Raw genomic sequence first — 25,355 nt, forward strand, 5'->3', positions numbered from 1 at the left:
AGGGTTCCCCCAGCCCTAAAGCAGATTTTGGGAGGGCTCAGGGCACATGAGGAGAGAAGAGGTCAGGAAGTTCTTTTGGAAATCCTTGCACTACTTTGTTGGATACTGCCCCTAGTGTAGGACTAAGCTAAAACAGGAATAGCCTGTTTCTTAAAAATATTCATCTGAAGAGAGACCTCCAATTTTGGATACTACGGGGAGGGGGGACTTTGTGAAAGGACTGTGAAAATGTTTACAATGTCCTCAGTCAAAACTGAGCTTCATTCATTTGTCCACAGCAAATAGCCAAATCTGACTAGCTATAAAAGCATCATAATATCATCATCTACTGATTGGTTGGAATCTCTTGAGAAGAAATGAAACAGGCATAAAGATGACCACCAAAGTTATTGCAATTGGCAATGAGGGTAGGGTCTGATTGTGAACAGTAGCAAACAGCCAAAGAAAAACGTTAACAGTTTTTTCATGGATTCTCCCCATCACCACTCTCAGGCCAGAAAGCAAATTTAGAGGACATGGAGACCAGGGTTCGAATCCCCACACAGCCACGAAGCTCACTGGGTGACCTTGGGCCAGTTACTGCCTCTCTGCCTCAGAGGAAAGCAATGGTAAACCTCCTCTGAATACAGCTTACCATGAAAAACCCTATTCATAGGGTCGCCATAAGTTGGAAATGACTTGAAGGCAGTCCATTTCCATTGCCAGCTCAATGTAGACATGTGGCATTGCTTCAGAGTGCATGTCTTGTCATACTGACCTGTCTGTGCAAATTGATAAATTTATGAGGATTTCCATCTGCCCAGGGTGGCAGCTGCACATCACCCAGCAAGGTACCATCCCGCAAGCTTCCTGCAAGTGATAAAAAAAAACACCAGAAATTTTACTTACCGTCAATTTCTGTTTGATGTTGGCATTGGATGATATTCTATGTTAGGGATGAAGCCTCCCACTGGATTGACAGGTAGGGTCCAGAATCCTTTGCATCCTCTCCAGGGGGAGGAGTTGTATCACTGTCCAGTCCAACTGGCAGAGCAATAACAACTCCTCAGCCCCACATCAGTGAAACCCAGAATTCCCCCAGGCAATAGTAACAATCTGAGAAAAACAAACTCAGACCCAAACAACAGGAAATCCAACCTTAACTTCAACATGTACATAATAAAACAGTGCAATGGGATAAGACAACTTAAACACTCTAACAATGTAGAAAGAAGGCAGAGGCCCAAAGACCAAACCAACAGAGGATCAGTAGAGTAACACTAGAGGAAGGTGAGGTGGGGAGAATGTCCTCCACTACCAACATCAAACAGAAATTCACGGTAAGTAAAATTTCCATTTTTGCCTATTGAAAGTGAAGGACATTCTATATTAGGGATATAGCAGAGCAGTTCCCTATTAACTGGGTGGGCTTCCTCTGTCCCAGACCAAGTGTTGAACAATCCTTTGAAGAACTATCGTTTCAAATGCTGCATCAGCTGATGAAAGTCATCTATTCTATAATGTTTAACAAAAGTATGTGGTGTAGTCCACATAACAGCCCTGCAATATCAAAGACTGTTTGAAGGCAGCTGAGAACGCAACTCCCTGACTGAGTGTGCAACAAGACCACCTGGAGGTTCCTTGCCCAATGCTGAATAGGCTTGATAGATTGCTGAATGCAACCTGAAAAATGGAAGAAGAGGATACCTTCTTCCCCTTAGAAGGACTGAAAAACCACAAACAAGGACTTGGAACGTCTGATCCAAATAAAACCAGAGAGCACTATACACATCCAGAGAATGCCAACATGTCACCTGGGAACAGGAGGGATTTGGCAAGAGAAGAAAGGATTACGTCCTGTGACCGATGTAACACTGAATTTACCTTGGGAAAGAAGGCTGGATCAGGACACAAGACTACCACATCCTGATGTAACATGCACAACTGTGGGTCAGTTCAAAGTACATCCAGTTCTGAAACCTACGTAATGGACAAGAAGTGACAAGAAGTCTGTCTGCAAAATGAATCTGTTAACATAAGAACATAAGAACATAAGAAGAGCCTGCTGGATCAGGCCAGTGGCCCATCTAGTCCAGCATCCTGTTCTCACAGTGGCCAACCAGGTGCCTGGGGGAAGCCCGCAAGCAGGACCCGAGTGCAAGAACACTCTCCCCCTCCTGAGGCTTCCGGCAACTGGTTTTCAGAAGCATGCTGCCTCTGACTAGGGTGGCAGAGCACAGCCATCATGGCTAGTAGCCATTGATAGCCCTGTCCTCCATGAATTTGTCTAATCTTCTTTTAAAGCCATCCAAGCTGGGGGCCATTACTGCATCTTGTGGGAGCAAATTCCATAGTTTAACTATGCGCTGAGTAAAGAAGTACTTCCTTTTGTCTGTCCTGAATCTTCCAACATTCAGCTTCTTGGAATGTCCACGAGTTCTAGTATTATGAGAGAGGGAGAAGAACTTTTCTCTATCCACTTTCTCAATGCCATGCATAATTTCATACACTTCTATCATGTCTCCTCTGACCCGCCTTTTCTCTAAACTAAAAAGCCCCAAATGCTGCAACCTTTCCTCGTAAGGGAGTCACTCCATCCCCTTGATCATTCTGGTTGCCCTCTTCTGAACCTTTTCCAACTCTATAATATCCTTTTTGAGATGAGGCGACCAGAACTGTACACAGTATTCCAAATGCGGCTGCACCATAGATTTATACAACGGCATTATGATATCGGCTGTTTTATTTTCAATACCTTTCCTAATTATCGCTAGCATGGAATTTGCCTTTTTCACAGCTGCCGCACATTGGGTCGACATTTTCATTGTGCTGTCCACCACAACCCCGAGGTCTCTCTCCTGGTCGGTCACCGCCAGTTCAGACCCCATGAGCGTATATGTGAAATTCAGATTTTTTGCTCCAATATGCATAATTTTACACTTGTTTATATTGAATTGCATTTGCCATTTTTCTGCCCATTCACTCAGTTTGGAGAGGTCTTTTTGGAGCTCTTTGCAATCCCTTTTTGTTTTAACAACCCTGAACAATTTAGTGTCGTCAGCAAACTTGGCCACTTCACTGCTCACTCCTAATTCTAGGTCATTAATGAACAAGTTGAAAAGTACAGGTCCCAATACCGATCCTTGAGGGACTCCACTTTCTACAGCCCTCCATTGGGAGAACTGTCCGTTGATTCCTACTCTCTGCTTTCTGCTTCTTAACCAATTCCTTATCCACAAGAGGACCTCTCCTCTTATTCCATGACTGCTAAGCTTCCTCAGAAGCCTTTGGTGAGGTACCTTGTCAAACACTTTTTGAAAGTCTAAGTACACTATGTCCACTGGATCACCTCTATCTATATGCTTGTTGACACTCTCAAAGAATTCTAATAGGTTACTGAGACAGGACTTTCCCTTGCAGAAGCCATGCTGGCTCTGCTTCAGCAAGGCTTGTTCTTCTATGTGCTTAGTTAATCTAGCTTTAATTATACTTTCTACCAGTTTTCCAGGGACAGAAGTTAAGCTAACTGGCCTGTAATTTCCGGGATCCCCTCTGGATCCCTTTTTGAAGATTGGCGTTACATTTGCCACTTTCCAGTCCTCAGGCACGGAGGAGGACCCAAGGGACAAGTTACATATTTTAGTTAGCAGATCAGCAATTTCACATTTCAGTTCTTTGAGAACTTCGGGTGGATGCCATCCGGGCCCGGTGATTTGTCAGTTTTTATATTGTCCATTAAGCTTAGAACTTCCTCTCTCGTTACCACTATTTGTCTCAGTTCCTCAGAATCCCTTCCTGCAAATGTTAGTTCAGGTTCAGGGATCTGCCCTATATCTTCCACTGTGAAGACAGATGCAAAGAATTCATTTAGCTTCTCTGCAATCTCCTTATCGTTCTTTAGTACACCTTTGACTCCCTTATCATCCAAGGGTCCAATTGTCTCCCTAGATGGTCTCCTGCTTTGAATGTATTTATAGAATTTTTTGTTGTTGGTTTTTATGTTCTTAGCAATGTGCTCCTCAAATTCTTTTTTAGCATCCCTTATTGTCTTCTTGCATTTCTTTTGCCAGAGTTTGTGTTCTTTTTTATTTTCTTCATTTGGACAAGACTTCCATTTTTTGAAGGAAGACTTTTTGCCTCTAAGAGCTTCCTTGACTTTGCTCGTTAACCATGCTGGCATCTTCTTGGCCCTGGTGGTACCTTTTCTGATCTGCGGTATGCACTCCAGTTGAGCTTCTAATACAGTGTTTTTAAACAACTTCCAAGCATTTTCGAGTGATGTGACCCTCTGGACTTTGTTTTTCAGCTTTCTTTTTACCAATCGCCTCATTTTTGTGAAGTTTCCTCTTTTGAAGTCAAATGTGACCGTGTTGGATTTTCTTGGCAATTGGCCATTTACATGTATGTTTAATTTAATAGCACTGTGGTCACTGCTCCCAACCGGTTCAACAACACTTACATCTTGCACCAGGTCCCGGTCCCCACTGAGGATTAAGTCCAGGGTTGCCGTCCCTCTGGTCGGTTCCATGACCAACTGGTCTAGGGAATAGTCATTTAGAATATCTAGAAACTTTGCTTCTTTGTCATGACTGGAACACATATGCGGCCAGTCTATGTCCGGGTAGTTGAAGTCACCCATTACTACCACATTTCCTAGTTTGGATGCTTCCTCAATTTCATATCTCATCTCAAGGTCTCCCTGAGCATTTTGATCAGGGGGACGATAGATCGTTCCCAGTATTAAGTCCCTCCTGGGGCATGGTATCACCACCCACAATGATTCTGTGGAGGAGTCTGCCTCTTTTGGGGTTTCGAGCTTGCTGGATTCAATGCCTTCTTTCACGTATAGAGCGACTCCGCCACCAATACGTCCTTCCCTGTCCTTCCGATATAGTTTATATCCAGGGATAACCGTATCCCACTGGTTTTCTCCATTCCACCAGGTCTCTGTTATGCTCACTATATCAATGCTCTCCTCTAAGACCAAGCACTCCAGTTCTCCCATCTTGGTTCGCAGGCTCCTAGCATTAGCGTACAGGCACTTGTAAGCAGTGTCTCTCTTCAAGTGTCTTTGGCACTTGTGGTTAGGCCTGTGGTAATTTTGCTCTTCTGAATTTATATCCTGTGCCCCTGCTCTCACAATGCCTACTTCTAGGCCTACCCCTTTTAAAATTTCATCATTTCTTTGGTTTTTATCCCAGGGGGGAGGTTTATTCCAAACCGGACCTTTCTCAGCTCCTGTCAGGTTTCCCCCCTCAGTCAGTTTAAAAGCTGCTCTGCCACCTTTTTAATTTTAAGTGCCAGCAGTCTGGTTCCATTCTGGTTCAAGTGGAGCCCGTCCCTTTTGTACAGGCCCGGCTTGTCCCAAAATGTTCCCCAGTGCCTAACAAATCCAAACCCTTCCACCTGACACCATCATCTCATCCACGCATTGAGACTGCAAAGCTGGGCCTGTCTGGCTGGTCCTGCGCGTGGAACCGGTAGCATTTCAGAGAAAGACACCTTGGAGGTCCTGGCTTTCAGCATCCTACCTAGCAACCTAAATTTTGCTTCCAGGACCTCACGGCTGCATTTCCCCATGTCGTTGGTGCCAACGTGCACCACGACCACTGACTCCTTCCCAGCACTGTCTACCAAACTATCTAAACGACGGGCGATATCCGCAACCTTCGCACCAGGCAGGCAAAACACCTTGCGGTCTACACGCCCATCACACACCCCACTGTCTATGTTCCTGATGATCGAATCACCCACTACAAGGATCCCTCCACCCCCTGGAGATATATCCTCGGCACGAGAGGAGAGCTGCTCATCCCCCAAGGAATGGGTCCCTTCTAAGGGATCGTTTCCCTCTTCCTCAGCTGGATGCTCTCCTTCCCCGAGACCATCGTTCTCCATGATAGCAGGAGAGCTATCATCGTTGGAGTGGGACACAGCTATAACGTCCCTGAAGGCCTCCTCCACACACCTCTCTGCCTCTCTCAGCTTTTCCAGGTCTGCCACCTTGGCCTCAAGGAAATGAAGTCGTTCCCGGAGAGCCAGGAGCTCATTGCACCGAGAGCATACCCACGACTTCTGTCCAACAGGCAGATAGTTGTACATGCTGCAGGCGATGCAAAACACTGGAAAGCCCCCACACCCCTGCTGGCTTCTTACCTGCATAGTTTTGTTTAAGGTTTATTACGTCAATGGGTTGGAGACTGCGGTTTAGTTGAGGTCAGGGAACAGACGGGCAGAGTGGGGGGCCCTGGCCTCCTCGCCCTGCTGCCGAACTCGCTCTGCTGCTTAACTCGCCTTGACGCTTTGTCAGCTGGGGCTCCCTCTAGCTCTTGGAGCAGCTCAAGGGGCAAGTGACCATAGGTTCAAATGTAACACTGGTCAAAGTTGACAAGCCCCAATCAAGGTTCCAAGTGGGAAACCAATGAATCACTTGAGGGGACACCCCTTTGATGAGGCTTGGACTTCCTAAGCAAGAAAATATGTTACTCAACACTGTCACCTGTTGCTTAATAGAACTGGTCTACACCAGCCTACAAAAAACCAAGGAAGCAGACGCTCCTAGACAAAGGATCTACTGTTTCCCTAGAACACCATGACAATCCTGCCAAGAAGTACAATATACCTTGTATAAATATGTCCAGGACATTCACCGAAAACCACACCTGAATTAGCCAGAGCAACTCAGCCACCAGGCTTTCAGCTGGATGAGCTCCGGCTTGGGATGTACAGATCCACAAATCCCTCACTGACATGAGAACCAAGTCAGGGAACCATGGCCACCAGGATCACCTCTGCCCTGTTCTGGAGGATCCTCTACAAAGTCTGTTGGAGCAAGCTGAATCAGAATACCCCACCTGATCAGGTACCATATGATCGCTACTCTCCAAGACAACTGCCAGTGGAACAGGAGGAATGTTTGGGTTGGAAACAGCAAAAGGGACCCTTATAGCATCTACCATAGTGTTAGAAACAGACAAAACTGGGGTTCCACTTTGAACAGTAGGAGCCAGACCCACCAGCTCCCTAGGCTTCTTAGCAGGAGGCTCCCCAGGTGGAGAGGGAGATGAAGGAGGAGATCTCACAGAAGTATTGGGTAAATAGAATCTGTGAGACCACTATCTCCTGTTGAATATGTTGAATGCTGATTTGCAATGGGAAAAGAGAGACCTTATTAGGATGCACATACACAAAGTATGGAGCAGAAGACATGGCCTCTAACTCTGACGCCCTTCTGGTGGGCATCAATTTGAACAGAGGCTCCATCAGAATGGTAAGGACCCAATTCAAATTCCATGTTGGAAACTGGTGCACAACCTGGAGAACAAACAGGGCCAAACCTTCCATATAAAGTTTGTTGATGAGATGAGAAGACAGGACCACCCAAACTGGCTAGAACTCTGCTTAAAACAACAGGCCATATTCTAATGGTGCTACAGTCGAGTCTCCTGTGCACTCCTCCTACAGAAAACCCACCACCACCTCCTAAACCTCAACAGCTGCCGGGTCAGCTCCAGAACAGGAGCACCAGGAGAACAGGTGGAGCTGGGCTCCCATTTGCTAAAGGCCCGGGTTGAAGCAAGAAAGGTGTTTAAAACCTGGAATCAGCAGAATTGAATCAATGTCCAAAGCCTAGGATTTCAAACCCAAGCAAATTACATGGAACTCAAGGCAGTCATCACCAGGGTGACTACCTGGATGAGAAGGGCACTCCAAATGAATGGGCTGGCATGTGTGGTTAGGATCAGTCTCTGCAGCTCCTCCCACTCATTCACTCTGCTAACTGGAGAAAATTAACTTCTATGGTAGCTCCCCCTAGAACAGGTTCAAATGGACACCTGAATTCTCACCATTACTGGAATGGGATCTCAGAATGGAAACAGAGGCAGCTGAAAGGACTGGAACAGAAGCCACAACCACCAGGCCAAGTTGTAGCTTGACACATCATGCCCTATAGCTGATGTCACCTGAGACAGCCAGGTCATAGTCTGTTATCAAACGAAAAAGAACATGCCTAATGGACACCAGTAGAATTAGTTAGCAATACATCAGAATCAGCCAAAACTCTGAGAAAGCTTATCCAGCTAGATAAAGCTTCCCAAACTTCTGTGTGCTGACAGCATCAGCCATTCTCATACGTAAACTAGAAGGCTTGGAATTCCTTTTCCCTTAATTAGACAATAAAGAAAGCAACATCTGCGTGTCCATAATTCTCTTAAAAATATCTTCCAAACTTTCCAAAGGAACTATCTGTTGAAGAAAGGAATAAAGAAATTTTATTTTATATTTAAAGTGTACACTTCATTTAATAAATGAAGATGTGGGCAACAAAAAACAAGATAGTAGCTGAGGCTGTATGTACCCTCATGTGCAAGCCACGGCCAGGTTACACAAACTGAACAGGAAGCTAAGCTCTACTGAAGGTGCGTACTCCAGGAGTACCTGAAACCACTGAACGCAAAAAGAGGTAACCATTTTCAATGGCTCCTGAAACTAGAAAACAAGCCCATCTTTCAGTTTCAGCCACAAGGGTAATGCACAAGGGGAAAGCCTCAAACTCCATGAAGTAATATCTTTATTTATTTCAAGCTATAAGTACTTATAAGAGGCATCTGCCCCTGTAAAAGCTTTCCCATATATGTATTACAGGGCTTTATCCTCAAGAAAAAATTCCAGAGGGATTCCTAGTTATTTATTTACAGGCTGTGGCCCTCTGGAGCCAACAGGCTTTTCTGCTGTTGCCTTGGGAACACTCCCCTGAGCCTGCAGGCCTTGGGGAAGAGAGCTAGCTCTTCAGAGAAAAACAATCTAATTCTGACATACTTGTCTGCAATGAGGAAAATATGCATATAACAGCCCCACACCTTGACCAAAACCTCTGACATATCAGGGCTGGAAGGAATAGGAGAGAAGAGACTTTGCGACCTGTAGTGGTCTCTTATCATATATGGAGCAAGAAATGCCAGATGTCCACACTGGATTTACTAAGGGAAGAGGTACCAGAGATCATATAGCAAGCAATATAACAGACCAAGGAATTCCAGAAGAAAATCGCCCTGTGCTTTATAGATTACAGCAAAGCCTTTGATCGCGTAGATCATGAAAAATTATGGAATGCTTTAAAAGAAATGCCACAGTATCTGGTTGTTCTGATGCACAACCTATACTCTGGACAAGAGGCTACTGTCAGGACAGAATATGAATAAACTGATTGGTTCCCAATTGGAAAGGGTGTGAGATAGCGGTGTATTTTATCACCCTATTTGTTTAATCTATATGCAGAATATATCATACAGAAAGAGGGATTGGACCAAGATGAAGGTGTGAAAATTGGAGGGAGAAATAGCAATAATTTAAGATATGCAGACGATACCATACTACTAGCAGAAACCAGTAATGATTTGAAACGAATCCTGTTGAAAGTTAAAGAGGAAAGCACAAAATCAGGACTATAGCTGAATGTCAAGAAGACTAAAGTAATGACAACAGAAGATTTATGTAACTTTAACGTTGACAATGAGGACAGAAGAGGGCAGCTATGAAAGAACTAGAAAAGGTCCTCAAATGCAATGATGTATCACTGAACACTAAAGTCAGGATCATTCAGACCACGGTAGTCCCGATCTCTATGTATGGATGTGAAAGTTGGACAGTGAAAAAAGCGGATAAGAGAAAAATCAACTCATTTGAAATGTGATGTTGGAGGAGAGCTTTGCGGAACACAGAGACTGTGAAAAAGACAAATAATTGGGTATTAGAACAAACTAAACTGGAACTATCACTAGAAGCCCAAATGGGCTTTAAACTGAATCCTAAAGGGGAGGGAGACTTAAACGCGGTGGTAATGACTGATGAAAGCTTATGCACAATAGCGGGACCAGAGAGATCGGCTCTAATAGGGCCCAGTAACAGTCCTGAGAAAAATGTAGTAAGGAAGCCAAGCCATCAGTCACATGGTCTTTGATGTCTGTATACTAATACGCAGAGCATGGGAAACAAGCAGGATGAACTTGAACTCTTAATACAGGAGGGCAATTACGACTTGATAGGTATAACTGAAACTTGGTGGGATGACTCGCATGACTGGAATACAGCAATTGAAGGATACAACTTGTTCAAGAAGAACAGAAGGAATAAAAAGGGAGGTGGAGTTGCGCTATATGTTAAAAATATATATTCCTGCACAGAAATACAGGAAGATGAGCTTGGCAGCTCCACCGAGAGTATCTGGATTAAAATTAATGGGGCAAGTAATAAAAGGAATGTGGTGCTTGGAGTCTACTATCGACCACCCAATCAAGGAGAAGACGAGAATGTAACTTTTGAAAAGCAAATTGCCAATGTTCCGAGGAGGCATGATGTAGTAGTAATGGGGGATTTCAATTATCCCGATATCTGTTCGGAGACAAATTCTGCCAAACACGATCCCTCCAAGAAATTTCTGACTTGTGTTGCAGATTTTTATTTTTTTATTTTAATTAAATTTATTAGTCACCCATCTGGCTGGCTGTCCAGCCACTCTGGGCGACATACAAAATAAAAACATACAAATACATCAAAACATTAAAAATCTCAACAAGAATAATAAAATCTAACCCACCCCAAAAGCCTGCCTGAAGAGCCAGGTCTTCAAGGCCCGGCGGAAGCTCATCAAAGAGGAGGCATGGCGGAGATCATTTGGGAGGGAATTCCACAAAGTGGGGGCCACAATTGAAAAAGCCCTCTCCCTAGTTCTCACCAGTCTAGCTGTTTTAACTGGTGGGATAGAGAGAAGGCCTTTTGAGCCTGACTGTGTTGAGCGGCATCCCTGATGATGTTGGAGGCACTCCTTCAGATAGACTGGGCTGAAACCGTATAGGGTTTTAAAGGTCAGAACCAACACCTTGAATTGGGCCTGAAAAAAACCCGGTAACCAGTGCAACTCCTTCAGCACTGGAGTTATGTCATCTCGCCGGCGGCTGCCTTTTATCAGGCGGGCTGCCGCATTCTGTACCAGCTGCAGCTTCTGGACCATTTTCAAGGGTAACCCCACATAGAGCGCATTACAGTAGTCTAGGCGAGAGGAGACCAGGGCATGTACCACAGGTGGGAGCAGATGGTTGGAAAGGTAGGGGCACAGCCTCCGTATCAGATAGAGTAGATACAGCGCTGCACGGCTCACAGCTGAGACCCGAGCCTCCATGGACAGCTGGGAGTCAAGAATGACCCCCAGGCTGCGGACCTGGTCTTTCAGGGGCAATTGTACCCCATTGAGCACCAGGTCAAAATCCCCTAACCTTCCCTTGTCTCCCACAAACAGTACCTCGGTTTTGTCAGGTTTCAGCTTCAGCTTATTCCTTCCCATCCAGCCACTCACCGACTCCAGGCACTTGGATAGGGTTTCTACAGCTAACCTCAGTGAAGATTTAAATGAGATAGAGCTGCATGTCATCAGCATACTGGTGACACTGCAGCCCAAATCTTCTGATGATAGCCCCCAGCAGCTTTATATGCTGAACAGCATCGGGGAGAGGATGGAGCCCTGTGGCACTCCACAAGTGAGAGGCCAAGGATCCGAAACCTCATCCCCCAATGCCACTCTCTGGTACCTACCAGAGAGAATGAACGGAACCACTGCAATACAGTGCCCCCTATGCCTAACCTCTCCAGACGGTCCAGAAGGATACAATGGTCAACGGTATCAAAAGCTGCTGAGAGATCCAGGAGGACGAGGAAGGTGCATTTGCTCCTATCCAACGCCCTCCTCATATCATCCACCAAGGCGACCAAGGCCGTTTCAGTCCCATGTCCAGGCCTGAAGCCTGACTGAAATGGATCCAGATAATCTGCTTCCTCCAAATGCACTTGCAACTGCTTCGCCACCACCCGCTCAACCGCCTTGCCCAGGAATGGCAGATTTGAGACTGGGCAAAAGTTGTTCAGATCTTGGGGATCCAAGGAGGGCTTCTTTAGAATTGGTTTTATTACTGCCTCCTTGAGAGCTGATGGCATTACTCCCTCTTCCAGGGATGTATTTACCACCATCTTGATCCCCTCGCCCAGTCTGCCCTTGCAGCTCATAATGAGCCACGATGGGCAAGGGTTGAGTAAGCAAGTGGTTGGCTTTAAGGTTGAAAGCACCTTGTCCACTTCATCAGAAGGAAGAAGCTGGAGCCGATCCCACACCACCGGAGCACCACTGGCCGCCTCTGGCTCACTTACTGTGTCCACAGCACATGGAATAGCACTCTTAATACGATCGATTTTCTTCATAAAGTGCTTTGCAAACTCATCACAGGAGGCCTTAGCATGTTCCATCGGTTCCGGGGCAACTGGACCAACCAGGCTCCGGACCACTTGGAACAGCCTCCTGGGACAGCACTCTGCAGACACAATAGAGCTCATCGCCACATGGTAGGCTGCCGCAACCGCTCTGACCCATGTCCAATCGTCGTCAGAGCGAGATTTCCGCCACTGGCGCTCTAGCTGTCTCACCTCCTGCCTCAGAGTTCGCAACCGTAGAGTATACCACAGTGCCGTCTGAGCTCTATTCAGGGGGAGAGGGTGTTTCGGAGCCACCCAGTCTAATGCCCCGGTGATTGCAGCATTCCACCCCTCCACCAGGGTCTCAACCGAGTGCTCATGTGCATGCTCCAAGGAATCCCCAAGCGCATTCAGGAATCCATCTGGATCCATCAGACGTCTGGGGTGGACCATTCTAATAGGTCCTCTACCCCCATGGAGGGTTTGTGGCACCAAGAAGTCCACCCTCACTAAGTAGTGATCTGACCATGACAAGGGGGTGATGGATGTACCCCCAATTTTTAGATCACTCCCCTCCTCTCCCGAGACAAACACAAGGTCGAGTGCATGACCAGCTACATGGGTGGGCCCCGTTGGAATAAGGTGCAGCTCCCAGGAAGCCATGGTTTCCATGAAGTCCTGAGGTGCCCCTGTGAGGATGGCCTCCAAATGTACATTAAAGTCTCCCAAGTTTGGGGACTGCGCACACACAGCCGAGACCACCTCCAGTACCTCGGCCAGGGAGTCTGTCGTGCAGCGGGGTGGATGGTACAAGAGCAGAATCCCTAGACTGCCCTTTGGGCCCAACCTCCAGTACATGCAGTCAACAACCTTGGTCTCACGGACAGGAGGCCTGGTGAGAACCAGGGACCTTCGGTAAATAACCGCCACTCCCACTACCCGACGACCGACCCTCGGCTGCTGTGCATACAAGAACCCAGCTGGACACATGGCCGCGAGGATAGGAGCAGTGGCCTCATCCAGCCAGGTTTCTGTAATACATGCCAGGTCCGCACCCTCATCCGATATCATATCCTACAGAAAGTGGATGGAAGCAACCAGAGGATCAGCTATCCTGGACTTGATTCTAACCGATAGAGATGATTTGGTGAATGAAGTGGCAGTTACAGGAACTCTGGGGGAAAGTGACCACAACATACTTGAATTCTTGCTTTTAACAGAAGCAAAAGCTGAGGGTAGCCATATGAGCACCCTGGACTTCAGGAAACCTGATTTTAAAAAACACAAAACAATTGTAAGTACGTTTCCATCGCAAGCCACCCTAATGAGAAAAGGAGTCCAACATGGGTGGGAGTTTCTAAAAAAGGAAATTCTAAAAGCGCAGTGGCAAGCGATTCCAACAAGGAAGAAAGAGGGGAAACAACAGAAGAAGCCAATGTGGCTTCACAAAAAGCTTAGAGATGACCTGAAAACGAAAAAGGACACATACAGGAAGTGGAAAGAAGGTCAGGCCACAAAGGAAGGGTACAGGCAGGTATCCCAGAATTGCAGGGATGGTGTCACGAAGGCTAAAGCTGAGAATGAGCTGAGGCTAGCAAGGGATGCTAAAAGCAACAAAAAAGCTTATGTCCATAGTAAAAGACAGAGAAAAGAAATGGTGGCACATCTATTCAATGAGGATGGCAAAATGATAACAGATGACAAAGAAAAGGCAGAAGTGCTCAATTCCTACTTCGGCTCAGTCTTCTCCCAAAAAAGGGCCTATGACCCTCCCCGGAAACATGAAGTAGAAGGGGCAGGATTGGAGCTTGAGACTGAGAGACAAACAGTCAAGGAATATCTAATCACTTTGAATGAGTTCAAATCGGCAGGGCCCGATAAACCACGTCCTAGAGTATTGAAGGAACTGGGTGAAGAACTCTCAGAACCGCTCTCTATTATCTTTGTGAAATCATGGAGGACTAGTGAAGTGCCGGATAACTGGAGGACAGCTAATGTTGTCCCTTTCTTCAAAAAGGGCAAGAAGGATTAACCGGGCAACTACAGACCAGTCAGCCTAACATCAGTCCCTGGAAAAATTCTGGAGCAGATTATAAAGCAGTCAATCTGTAAGCACCTTGAAAACAATGCAGTGATTACTAGGAGCCAACATGGATTTATGAAGAACAAATCCTGCCAAACTAATCTCATCTCATTTTTTGATCGGGTAACCTCCCTTGTAGACTGTGGGAATGCTGTGGACATAATATACCTCGACTTTAGCAAAGCTTTTGACAAAGTGCCCCATGATATTCTGATTAGCAAGCTAGCTAAATGTGGGCAGGATGAAACAACTATCAGATGGATCCAGAGCTGGCTCCAGAATCATACTCAAAGAGTGCTTATCAATGGTTCCTTCTCAAACTGGGCGGAATTAATGAGTGGGGTACTACACGGCTTGGTCCTAGACCCAGTGCTCTTTAACATTTTTTATTAACGACTTGGATGAGGAGGTACAAAGCATGCTTATCAAATTTACAGATGATACAAACTTGGGGGGCATAGCTAAAACCATGGAAGATAGAAAGAAAATTCAAAGGGACCTTGATAGGCTGGAGCATTGGGCTGAAAACAACAGAATGAAATTCAACAGGGATAAATGCAAAGTTCTACACCTAGGAAAAAGAAACCAAATGCACAGTTATAAGATGGGGATACTTGGCTCAGCACGACATGTGAGAAGGATCACAAGCTGAATATGAGCCAACAGTGTGATGTGGCTGCAAAAAAGGCAAATGCTATATTAGGCTGCATTAACAGAAGTATAGTTTCCAAATGGCGTGAAGTACTAGTTCCCCTCTATTCAGCACTGGTTAGGCCTCATCTTGAATACTGCGTCCAGTTCTGGTCTCTGCACTTCAAGAAGGATGCAGACAAAGTGGAACGGGTTCAGAGGAGGGCAACAAAGATGATCAGGGGACTGGAAACAAAGCCCTATGAGGAAAGACTGAAAGAACTCAGCATGTTTAGCCTGGAGAAGAGAAGACTGAGGGGGGTATATGAGAGCACTCTTCAAGTAAATGAAAGCTTGTCACATAGAGGAGGGTCGGGATCTCTTATCGATCCTCCCAGAGTGCAGGACATGGAATGGGCTCAAGTTGCAGGAAGCCAGATTTCGACTGGACATCAGGAAAAACTTCCTAACTGTTAGAGCCATACGACAATGGAACCAATTACCTAGAGAGGCAGTGGGCTCTCCGACACTGGAGGCATAAAAGGCAGCTGGACAGCCATCTGTCGGGAATGCTTTGATTTGGATTCCTGCATTGAGCAGGGGGTTGGACTCGATGGCCTTATAGGCCCCTTCCAACTCTACTATTCTATGATGAAACTGAGGTTTCATACCTTGGACACATAATGAAAAGACATTATTCACTAGAAAAGACAACAATGCTGGGAAAAACAGAAGGGAGTAGAAAAAGATGAAGGCCAAACAAGAGATGGATTGATTCCATAAAAGAAGCCACAGACTTGAACTTACAAGATCTGAACAGGGTGTTTATAACAGATACTATACAAATCCCTATACGGTCTCGGCCCAGTTTACCTGAAGGAGCACCTCCAGTACCACAAATTAAGCCGCCCGACTAGATCAGCCACGCAGGGCCTTCTCTCAGTCCCACCAACGAAAACAGCTAGGTTGGTGGGGACTAGAGAGAGGGCATTTTCAGTGGCGGCCCCCACTCTCTGGAACTCCCTCCCGTTTGATCTTCACCATGCCCCTTCCCTGGATACATTTCGCCGAGCCTTAAAAACTTGGCTCTTTGGACAGGCCTTTGGGATATCCGGGGTGGGCTAATTTTTCTGTGATTGTTTATTGTTTCTATGAAAATTGTTTACTGATTGCCCTACATAGTTTTATGCCTGCATTATTGTTGACTGCATTGTATTTTATTCTGTAATTATATTGTATTTTACGGAATGTTAATATGTACGTCGCCTAGAGTGGCTCCGGACAGATAGGCGACACAAAAATTAAATTTATTTTATTATTATTATTATTACTACTGGAGGTCACTGATTCATAGGGTCGCCATAAGTCAAAATCATCTTGAAGGCACATAACAACAACAAAGTGGTTTCAGACTGTATTTATCACAGACTTAGAATCATAGAATCATAGAGTTGGAAGGGGCCTTGTAGGCCATCGAGTCCAACCCCCTACTCACAGCAGGAAATCCACAGCTAGAGCATCTCCCGCAGATAGCTATCCAGCCTCTGCTTGAAGACATCCAGTGAAGGGGATCCCACCACCTTCCTAGGCAGTTGGTTCCATTGCCGAACTGCCCTTACTGTCAAGAAGTTCCTTCTAATGTCCAATCTGAATCTACGCTCCTGCAACTTAAAACCATTAGACCTAGTCCTACCCTCTGGGGCAGCAGAGAACAAATCTGTACCCTCCTCTATGTGACAGCCCTTCAGGTACTTAAAGAGTGCAATCATGTCACCCCTCAGCCTTCTCTTCACCAGACTGAACATGCCAAGTTCCTTCAACCTTTCCTCATAAGACTTGTTCTCCATACCGGCTATCATCCTCGTCGCCCTCTTCTGGACCCGCTCCAACTTGTCTATATCTTTATTAAAATGAGGCGCCCAGAACTGAATGCAGTATTCCAGATGAGGCCTGACCAATGCAGAATATAGTGGGACTATTACTTCCCTCGACCTGGAAACTATAGCTCTGTTTATGCAGCCCAAAACCGCGTTTGCCTTTTTTGCCGCAGCATCACACTGCTGGGTCATGTTCAACTTGCGATCCACTACAATTCCAAGGTCCTTCTCACACGCACTACTGCTAAGCCGGGAATTTCCCATCCTGTACCCATGCATTTTGTTTTTGTGGCCTAAATGCAGAATCCTGCATTTGTCTTTATTGAATGTCATTTTATTAATTTCAGCCCAATTTTCTAGTCTATCCAGGTCCCTTTGGATTTTATTCCTGTCTTCCACTGTGTTAGCTATCCCTCCCAGTTTCGTATAATCTGCAAACTTCATAAGGCTTCCCTCCACCCCATCATCTAAGTCATTGATAAAAATGTTGAAGAGTATCGGCCCCAGGACAGAACCCTGTGGCACTCCACTCGAGACCTCCTTCCAGTCTGAAGCAGAGCCACCGACGACTACTCTTTGAGTACGGTTTTCCAACCAGTTGTGAATCCACCTGACAGTATTTCCATGTAGTCCGCATTTGACTAGTTTGCTAATCAAATGGTCGTGGGGGACTTTGTCAAACACCTTGCTGAAATTTAGATAGATGACATCTACAGCATTTCCACCATCTACTAAGCTAGTGAGCCGATCAAAAAAAGAGATGAGATTAGTTTGACAGGATTTTTTCTTGACAAACCCATGCTGGCTCCTTCTAATCACAGCATTGTCATCTAGATAGTTGCCAATGGACTCTTTTATTATCCGTTCTAATATCTTTCCCGGTATTGAAGTCAGACTGACCGGCCTGTAATTCCCCGGATCTTCTTTTTTACCCTTTTTAAAGAGCGGGACGACGTTTGCCCGTCTCCAATCCTCCGGCACCTCTCCCCTTCTCCAGGATTTCTCAAAGATGATGGCAAGAGGTTCTGAGAGTACATCCGCAAGTTCCTTCAATACTCTGGGATGCTGTTCATCAGGCCCTGGAGATTTGAACTCATTTAGGTTAACTAGGTATTTCCTGACTATCTCCTTATCAATCTCGAACTGCAATCCCGACACCTTACTGAGATTGCTACCGATGCAAGGTTGCACACTGTTCCCTTTTTGGGAGAAAACGGAGGCAAAATAGGCGTTGAGCAGTTCTGCTTTTTCCTCGTTATCTGTCAACATTTTGCCATCCTCATTGAGCAGCAGTCCCACCGTTTGCTTGGTCTTTCTCTTGCTTCGAACATATCTGAAAACCCCCTTTTTGTTGTTCCTCGCTTCCCTCGCCAGCCTCAGCTCGTTCTGGGTTTTAGCTTTCCTTACGCTATTCCTGCAAGCCTGAGCCGCTCGTCGGTACTCTTCCTTGGTGATGCGTCCTTCCTTCCATTCTTTATACATGCTCTTTTTTACTTTTACCTCCTCCACCAGTCTTCCGTGTAGCCACATTGGCTTTTTCCGATGTCTTCCATTTTTCTTCCTCTTTGGAATTGTTTGCGATTGCGCTTTTTGTAATATGTTCTTCATGAACTCCCACGCTTCTTGGGCTCCTTTTTTCTTTAGTCTATCTAGCCATGGGATCCTACCCATCATTTCCCTGAGCTTGCTAAAATCGGCTTTTCTAAAATCCAAGGTCCATGTTTGACTATATTCTTCTTTGGCTTTCCCCAGAATCCCGAATTCCAGCATTACGTGGTCACTTTCTCCCAAGGTACCGACCGCTTTAATTCCCATGACCAATTCATCCGTGTTAGTTAAGATCAGGTCCAGGATTGCTGATCCCCTTGTTCCTTCTTCTACTTTTTGAAAGAGGAAATTATCAGCAAGGCCCATCAGGAATTTGTTGGAGGCTTTGTGCTTCGCAGAGTTTGTCTCCCAGCAGATATCCGGGTAGTTGAAGTCCCCCATCACTACTACTTCTTGCCTCCTTGAGATTTCAGAGATTTGTTTGGGAAAGGCCTCGTCTACCACCTCTTCTTGGCCAGGGGGTCTGTAGTAGACACCTACTACCATGTCGGTTTTATTTGTTTCTCCATTTATTTTTACCCAAATGGTCTCTACCGGACCCCTTTGTTCGCTTTCTTGGATTTCCATAGAGGTGTATTTGTCTTTGACGTATAACGCTACTCCCCCTCCTTTTCTGTTGCTTTTATTCTTTCTGTAGAGTTTATATCCTTGAAAGGCTATATTCCAATAATGGGAGTCATCCCACCAAGTTTCTGTTATCCCTATGATGTCATATTTGCCTTGATGCACTAAGACTTCAAGCTCCTCTTGCTTGCTTCCCAAGCTCCGCACGTTGGTATATAGACACCAGAAGTCTCTTTTGTCCTGATTGGATTCCTCCGTTAATATACCGTGAGCTTTGCCGTGCATCCCTTTCTCTCTCCCAGTGTCTGCTGTACCTTTCAAATTGTTGCGTTTACAACCCGCTGTCTTTGGATCGGTAGTTAAGCTATCATCTCCATCCCCCAGAGGCTTTAGTTTAAAGCCCTCTTGATGAGTTTTGCCATACTTCTGCCAAAGAGATTCTGCCAAAGAGACTTTATTGATTAAGCATCCTTTGCTCCAGCAGACAGACTCTGGGTAAAGGGACCTTATATCAGGCCAACAAAACAGGAATAAAGGTAAATTAGACCAACAGAAAACTGTTGAAGACAAATGCATTATCAGCACCAACCATCTCCCTATCATGTTCCTTATCTCTCTCCACAATGACCGAACAACTCCATGTATAGCCTGTAGAAGGAGGAAGGAGAGCCCACAGAACTGCTATCTGAGAGAGATCTGTGGGATCTCTGGTTCTCATGCCTACTCACCTCTCCTGTGATGCTTAGACAGGATTCATGTCTGTGCCTAGAACTGTGGCCTTGCATGCACTCAGTCCTAGATTTGTTAAGGATGTCAACAGCCCTCAGGGAGCCCTGCAACTTTGCAAAGTCACCTTCTGAGCCTCTGTTTGCAAAGAGCCAGTGCTAGCCCCCACACTGTGAACACTGGAAGAAGGGAACTATCCACCAAAAATGTTCCCCTCACTGTCATGCTAATAGACAGAACTGCTGGCTGGAGAAGCCGTAACTAAGAAAGGTTTTCCTGCTACTCCAATAACACTAAAAATGTGGGAATTCCCTGAGGTACACTCCTCTGACAGCTGGTGATCTACTGAACTGGAATGTTGGCAGGCAGGCAGCACTATAAAGCCAGTACTGAGAGTGAAAGGGGAAAACACAGGCAAATCTGCTTAGAGCGACAGGAGTGTGGCAGTCACCTGTCCTCTAATAAGGGTAATGTGAATGGCCTTACCCCAGCCAAGTAGCCATAACTGCTGAGAGCACTCCCAATAGAAATAGGCGCAACCACTCAAAACAAAATGGCACTCCTGCCTTTTTTATGGCACTCTCTCTCAACTGCCTTTAAGTGTTGGCTTACTAGTAAGTCAGCTAAAACCGCCTAAAGTGCTACTGATTGAAACAGCTGAAGCCGGGAAACAGTGTCCCCACTTCAAAAACAGCCCAGAAAAGCAAAATGGGCAAGCCCCAGTAGCCTTGTGAAAAGCGCAGTCTCAGCTGCTGATGGAAAGGAGGAGACAGCAATCCTGGAATTGCAGAAACTGCTCCCAGCAGACAAAGTCTGGCAAAGAAGCACAAGCCAAACCCTGACAATCACCACAGACCCCACAGGGTACCTACAATCAAGTCTCCTCATAGCAGTTGAAGGTTGGCCAAAGAAGCACAGGGTGGACTCCGGCAGCTGTCATGGACCTTGCAGGGTACCCACAATCAAATCTCAAGTTCCCAAGTGCACAACAAGGCCAAAATCACAAAAAGTCAAAGAAGAAAAATACCAACAGAGGAATGGAGAAAAGAACCTCCCCCAACATCCTTTCCCTGTGTGCAGCAATGCAAACACAGAAATGAGGCAAAAATATAACAAAGGGGACAGAATAAAAAACATTCACACCAACAGGGGGCAAGGAAGGAGAAGTACAAACTCACAAGGCAAAGGAATTTAAGGAGATAACTCAGGGTTATTTAGCAGTCTAAAAAAACACAGGCAGAGTCGTACTGGGATGATGGTAAGACTCCTCCCCCTGGAGGGGGTGCAAAGAATTCTGGATGCTGCCTGTCAATCCAGTGGAAGGTGTCATCCCTAACACAGAATGTCCTCCACTGCCAACTGGTAAACAACAACCACAGTCTGAATCCTGAATATCATTTAACTTGTACAAAGGCTGATTCATGTGAGCTCTTTCCTCCCTACCACATATTGGAGAAAGCAGGCTCAGAGTGCATACACTCTAAGCCTAAACCACCACACATAATTGTGATATGTATAAAGTAGGGTCCTTTGATGAGTGAGATAAAAATTTCATGCATAAACAATGGTAACAATAAAATTAAAGATGTGATGCTGACATCATAATGATACACAATTCATACATCTGGTGGACAGAAACCATTTAGAAATACACTCTATAAACTATTTATTGCATAGTAAGGAATATACAACATAAAAGCAGGTGTGCCACAAGTAGGTAAATCAAGAAATACAGTGTTCAGTGCAGCTGAAAGAAAATCCAAAATGATAAATGATCTCAAAAAAGGATTCTGCTGTTTTCATATATGAAGAATATTGCTCCTCATCCAATACTGGGACAGCCCATCAGTCCATTTCATGGATGAACAGAAATGGATGAACTCATGAACAGAAATTGGACCATTGGTCTCACCTGAAGGGTGATTTTCCTATGAGTACGGACATCACAGCGGGTATTAGCTCCACCTATCGTGCGAAGGCAAGAATGTCTTTGAAGTCAAGACTAGGGGCGTCAGGCCCCTCCCACTCTCCAGTTCATTCGCAGCGAGTCTAAGGAGAAATATCTAAAAATACAAGAACAAGGCCAACAGACCTGGCAGCAGGAAAATAACACAATAGTACCATGCATAGTAACATGACTCCAACATAGCGGTATAACAGAACTAGAAGTCTTGACTTCACTCTTAAATTTAAATATAATAGCGTAACAGTAATATATAACACATTAGAAAATATATAGTCATCCTCCAACTGGGAGGGCCGTGATGTCCGTACTCATAGGAAAATCACCCTTCAGGTGAGACCAATGGTCCATTTTCCCTATGAGTCCGGCCATCACAGCGGGATGTACCACAGCAGCCCATACAGGGTGGGACCACATGCTAGTCCTGATTAAGAACCTGTTGCAACACTCGTCTGCCAAAAGAAGCGTCAGCAGAGGCATAGCGATCAATTTTATAATGCCTTATAAACGAGTGTGGGGTAGACCAGACTGCAGCCCTACAAATATCGGCAAGAGGAGCATTAGTGGCAAAAGCAGCCGAAGTGGCAGCTGACCTGGTAGAATGAGCCGTTATACTAGCTGGAACTGACAGCTTCAGAGACTCATAAGCTAAAGTGATACATGCCGTTAACCAACGGGATAAGGTAGAATTGGATACTTTATGTCCCATAGACCTTGGATGAAAGGATACAAACAGAGACTCCGTTCGTCAAATCTCTTGGGTCCTAGACAGGTAGGTCTTGAGAGCCCTCCGGACATCTAACGAATGCCAAGCCTTCTCGAGAGGATGGGTAGGATTCGGACAAAAGGAAGGCAAAACAATGTCCTGGTTGCAATGAAAAACTGAATCAACCTTGGGACGGAAGGAAGGATCAGTCTTCAGCACAACCGAGTCCTTATGGAAGACGCAGAGGTGTCGAGCAGAAGACAATGCGCCCAACTCCGAAACACGTCTGGCAGATGTGATTGCGATCAGGAACAAGACCTTGAAGGACAGTATACGGAGGGGCACAGTCCTGATGGGTTCAAATGGAGGGCGTTGCAAGGCCTGCAGAACTTTCGGCAAACTCCATGAGGGAAACCGATGGACAACAGCCGGAGAGCGTAGGGCGACTCCCCTCAAAAAATGTTTGATGAACGGATGTGAGGAAATAGGAGCTCCAGTAGACGACACTGAGAGAATGGACGACAGAGTAGACGCATGTCGGCGTAGAGTGTTGGGTCTAAGTCCCATCATGAAGCCGCTATGGAGATATTGCAGCACCTGTTGCATGGTGGCCTGGGAGGGATCGTGGTGGTGGAACTGGCACCACTTGGAGAAAGCCACCCAAGTATGTTGATAAATACGAGTGGTAGATGGTCTTCTCGAGGCCAAAATAATATCAATCACAGCGTCAGACAGGCCAGCTAACCTCAAGTGTCCCCGTTCAAATGCCACGCTGTTAGATTGAGCCAAGTAGGGTCCTGGTGCCATACTGGACCCTGGGATAGGAGGTATGGCCTGACTGGAAGTGTCCAAGGCTCCATCATTGGTATTGCCAGAAGATCTGAGAACCACGGTCGGCGTGGCCAAAATGGTGCTATCAGAACCAGCTGTGCCCTCTCGGTTCGCGCCTTCCTCAAGGTTTTGGTTAACAATGGTATTGGAGGAAAGACGTACAAGAGACCATCTGGCCACGGTATTGTCAGAGCATCTATTGCTTCCGCTGTTGAATCCAGGTATCGGGCAAAGTACCTGGGAAGTTGGCAATTGCGACTGGAGGGAAACAGGTCGATTGAGCATTCGCCGAACCGACTCTGAAGATGATGGAAAATGGCTGGGTGAAGTTTCCATTCCCCCAGAAAAACCTGTTGTCTGCTGAGCCAGTCTGCTGTCACATTCCAAATCCCTCTGAGATGTTCTCCTTTCAGGGATTGTAGATGATGATCTGCCCAGACAAAGATGAGGGAGGCTAGGTCCTGCAGAGGACGAGACCTGGTGCCCCCCTGTCTGTTCAAATGTGATTTTACACACGTGTTGTCCGTTCAAATGAGGACATGGTCCAAAGGGAACAGAGACTGAAAATGAAGTAGAGCTAAATGTACAGCCTTTAGCTCCAGCCAGTTGATGCTTTGAGTCTGCTCTGTGGTGGACCAAACCCCGGAACGTACTGGGAGTTGCAGTGGGCTCCCCAGCCGATGAGACTGGCATCTGTGGTTACAACAGTTCTGTGTGGTTCTCTGAACGGCGTGCCCTTGGAGAGGTGTTGGGACCTCATCCACCAGCGGAATGATAGGCGAAGCGCGGGGGTCAAGTGAACTTTGCGATGGTTGGAGCTGGCAATGTCCTGTTGAAAGGGCAGTAGAATCCATTGAAGATGCCGAGTGTAGGCTCGAGCCCATGGCACAATATGGATTGTAGAAATGAACATTCCGAGCGCCCTGGCTAGAAGCATGACATCTGCTGATGTTTGTTGCATCAGGGACCTTGCGATGCTTGTGATGGCAGTGATGCGATCTGGAGCCAGGAATACCATTGCCTGCAGGGTGTCCAACATTGCCCCTAGATGTAGTAGGCGTTGAGTTGGTTGAAGATGGCTTTTGTCGAAGTTGACAAGCCAGCCGTAGGTCTCTGCCCTGGAAGCGTCGGTTCCAGGAGCCCCTGAATGAATTGGGGTCATAGGATCTGAAGTTGCGGCCTCGTTCTCCTGGCCGCGTTCCTCGAAAGGGCTGGTTAGTACGGAAGGAAGGAGATCGCCTGAAAGGCCTGTGGTTGATGTTCTGGACAGTGGCCAGAACCAGTTTGTGGGCATCTTTGGGATCAACCAGCACTGCCTTTAGAGCTTCCTCGCCGAAGAGTAACGATCCGGAGTAAGGAGCCCTGGACAGATTCATTCTGGCCGCCCTGGACAGATTCATTCTGGCCGCCCTGGACAGATTCATTTTGGCCGCTGAATCAGCTTGCCAGTGGCGAAGCCAGAGGGTCCGTCGAGCGACTATCTGAGCTGTCATGGCTCGTGCCCCCAATTGAGTGGTATCCAAGGTGGCATCGGCCACAAAAGCTGCTGTCTTACGCAACTTTACCAGTGACCTTCTGAGGGCGACAGGATCAGGGCTAGTGTCCTCTAGAAGATCATCTAGCCACATCATAGCTGCTCTGGAGAAAATGGAGGCTGAAGCGGAGGCACGCATGGAGAGGGCAGTGGCCTCGTGATTTTTGCGGAGGGCAAAGTCTATTCGTCGCTCAGTAGTGTCCTTTAGTTGGGATTCCCCTTCCCTGGGCAAGAGAGAACATGAAACGAGGCGAGCGATTGGTTCATCTATGCCAGGGACGTCTAACTTGGTGGCAAAGTCCGGAGCTAGGGCGTAAAACCTGTCAGCCAGGTTCTTGAAGCGGCGAGAATGGAATGGGTGAGCCCATTCTTCAGAGGCCAATTTGGCAATCGGGTCCGGCACCGGAAGGTAATGTTCAGTAGGTGCAGGGGATTTGAGAACCTTGGCCCCTTTGATGGCTGGGGTGGAGGAAGTTGAAGGTGCAGTCTGGAGACCAAGGGTATTAACTACCCTGCGTGCCAGGGGCTGATAGTCTGAGGCATTACACAAGCGATACGATGTATCCTCCTCATGATCTGAATATTCGCTCCAGTCATCTCCTTCAACGTGGTCA

General features: G+C 46.4%; 1 protein-coding gene across 4 annotated transcripts in view; it reads right to left on the reverse strand.

Moving 5' to 3' along the window:
• WDFY4 (WDFY family member 4) overlaps window positions 1-25,355 on the reverse strand; it is a 463,201-nt gene that overhangs the window by 56,469 nt on the left and 381,377 nt on the right. For all 4 annotated transcript variants that reach the window (XM_061634768.1, XM_061634767.1, XM_061634766.1 and 1 more), the window contains one exon: window positions 758-849. In XM_061634768.1, coding sequence (XP_061490752.1) covers window positions 758-849 — 92 coding nt within the window. The remainder of the gene's footprint in view (window positions 1-757; window positions 850-25,355) is intronic.

This window comes from Rhineura floridana, chromosome 7, assembly GCF_030035675.1.
Source record: "Rhineura floridana isolate rRhiFlo1 chromosome 7, rRhiFlo1.hap2, whole genome shotgun sequence".
In the NCBI taxonomy this organism is placed as follows: domain Eukaryota; kingdom Metazoa; phylum Chordata; class Lepidosauria; order Squamata; family Rhineuridae; genus Rhineura; species Rhineura floridana.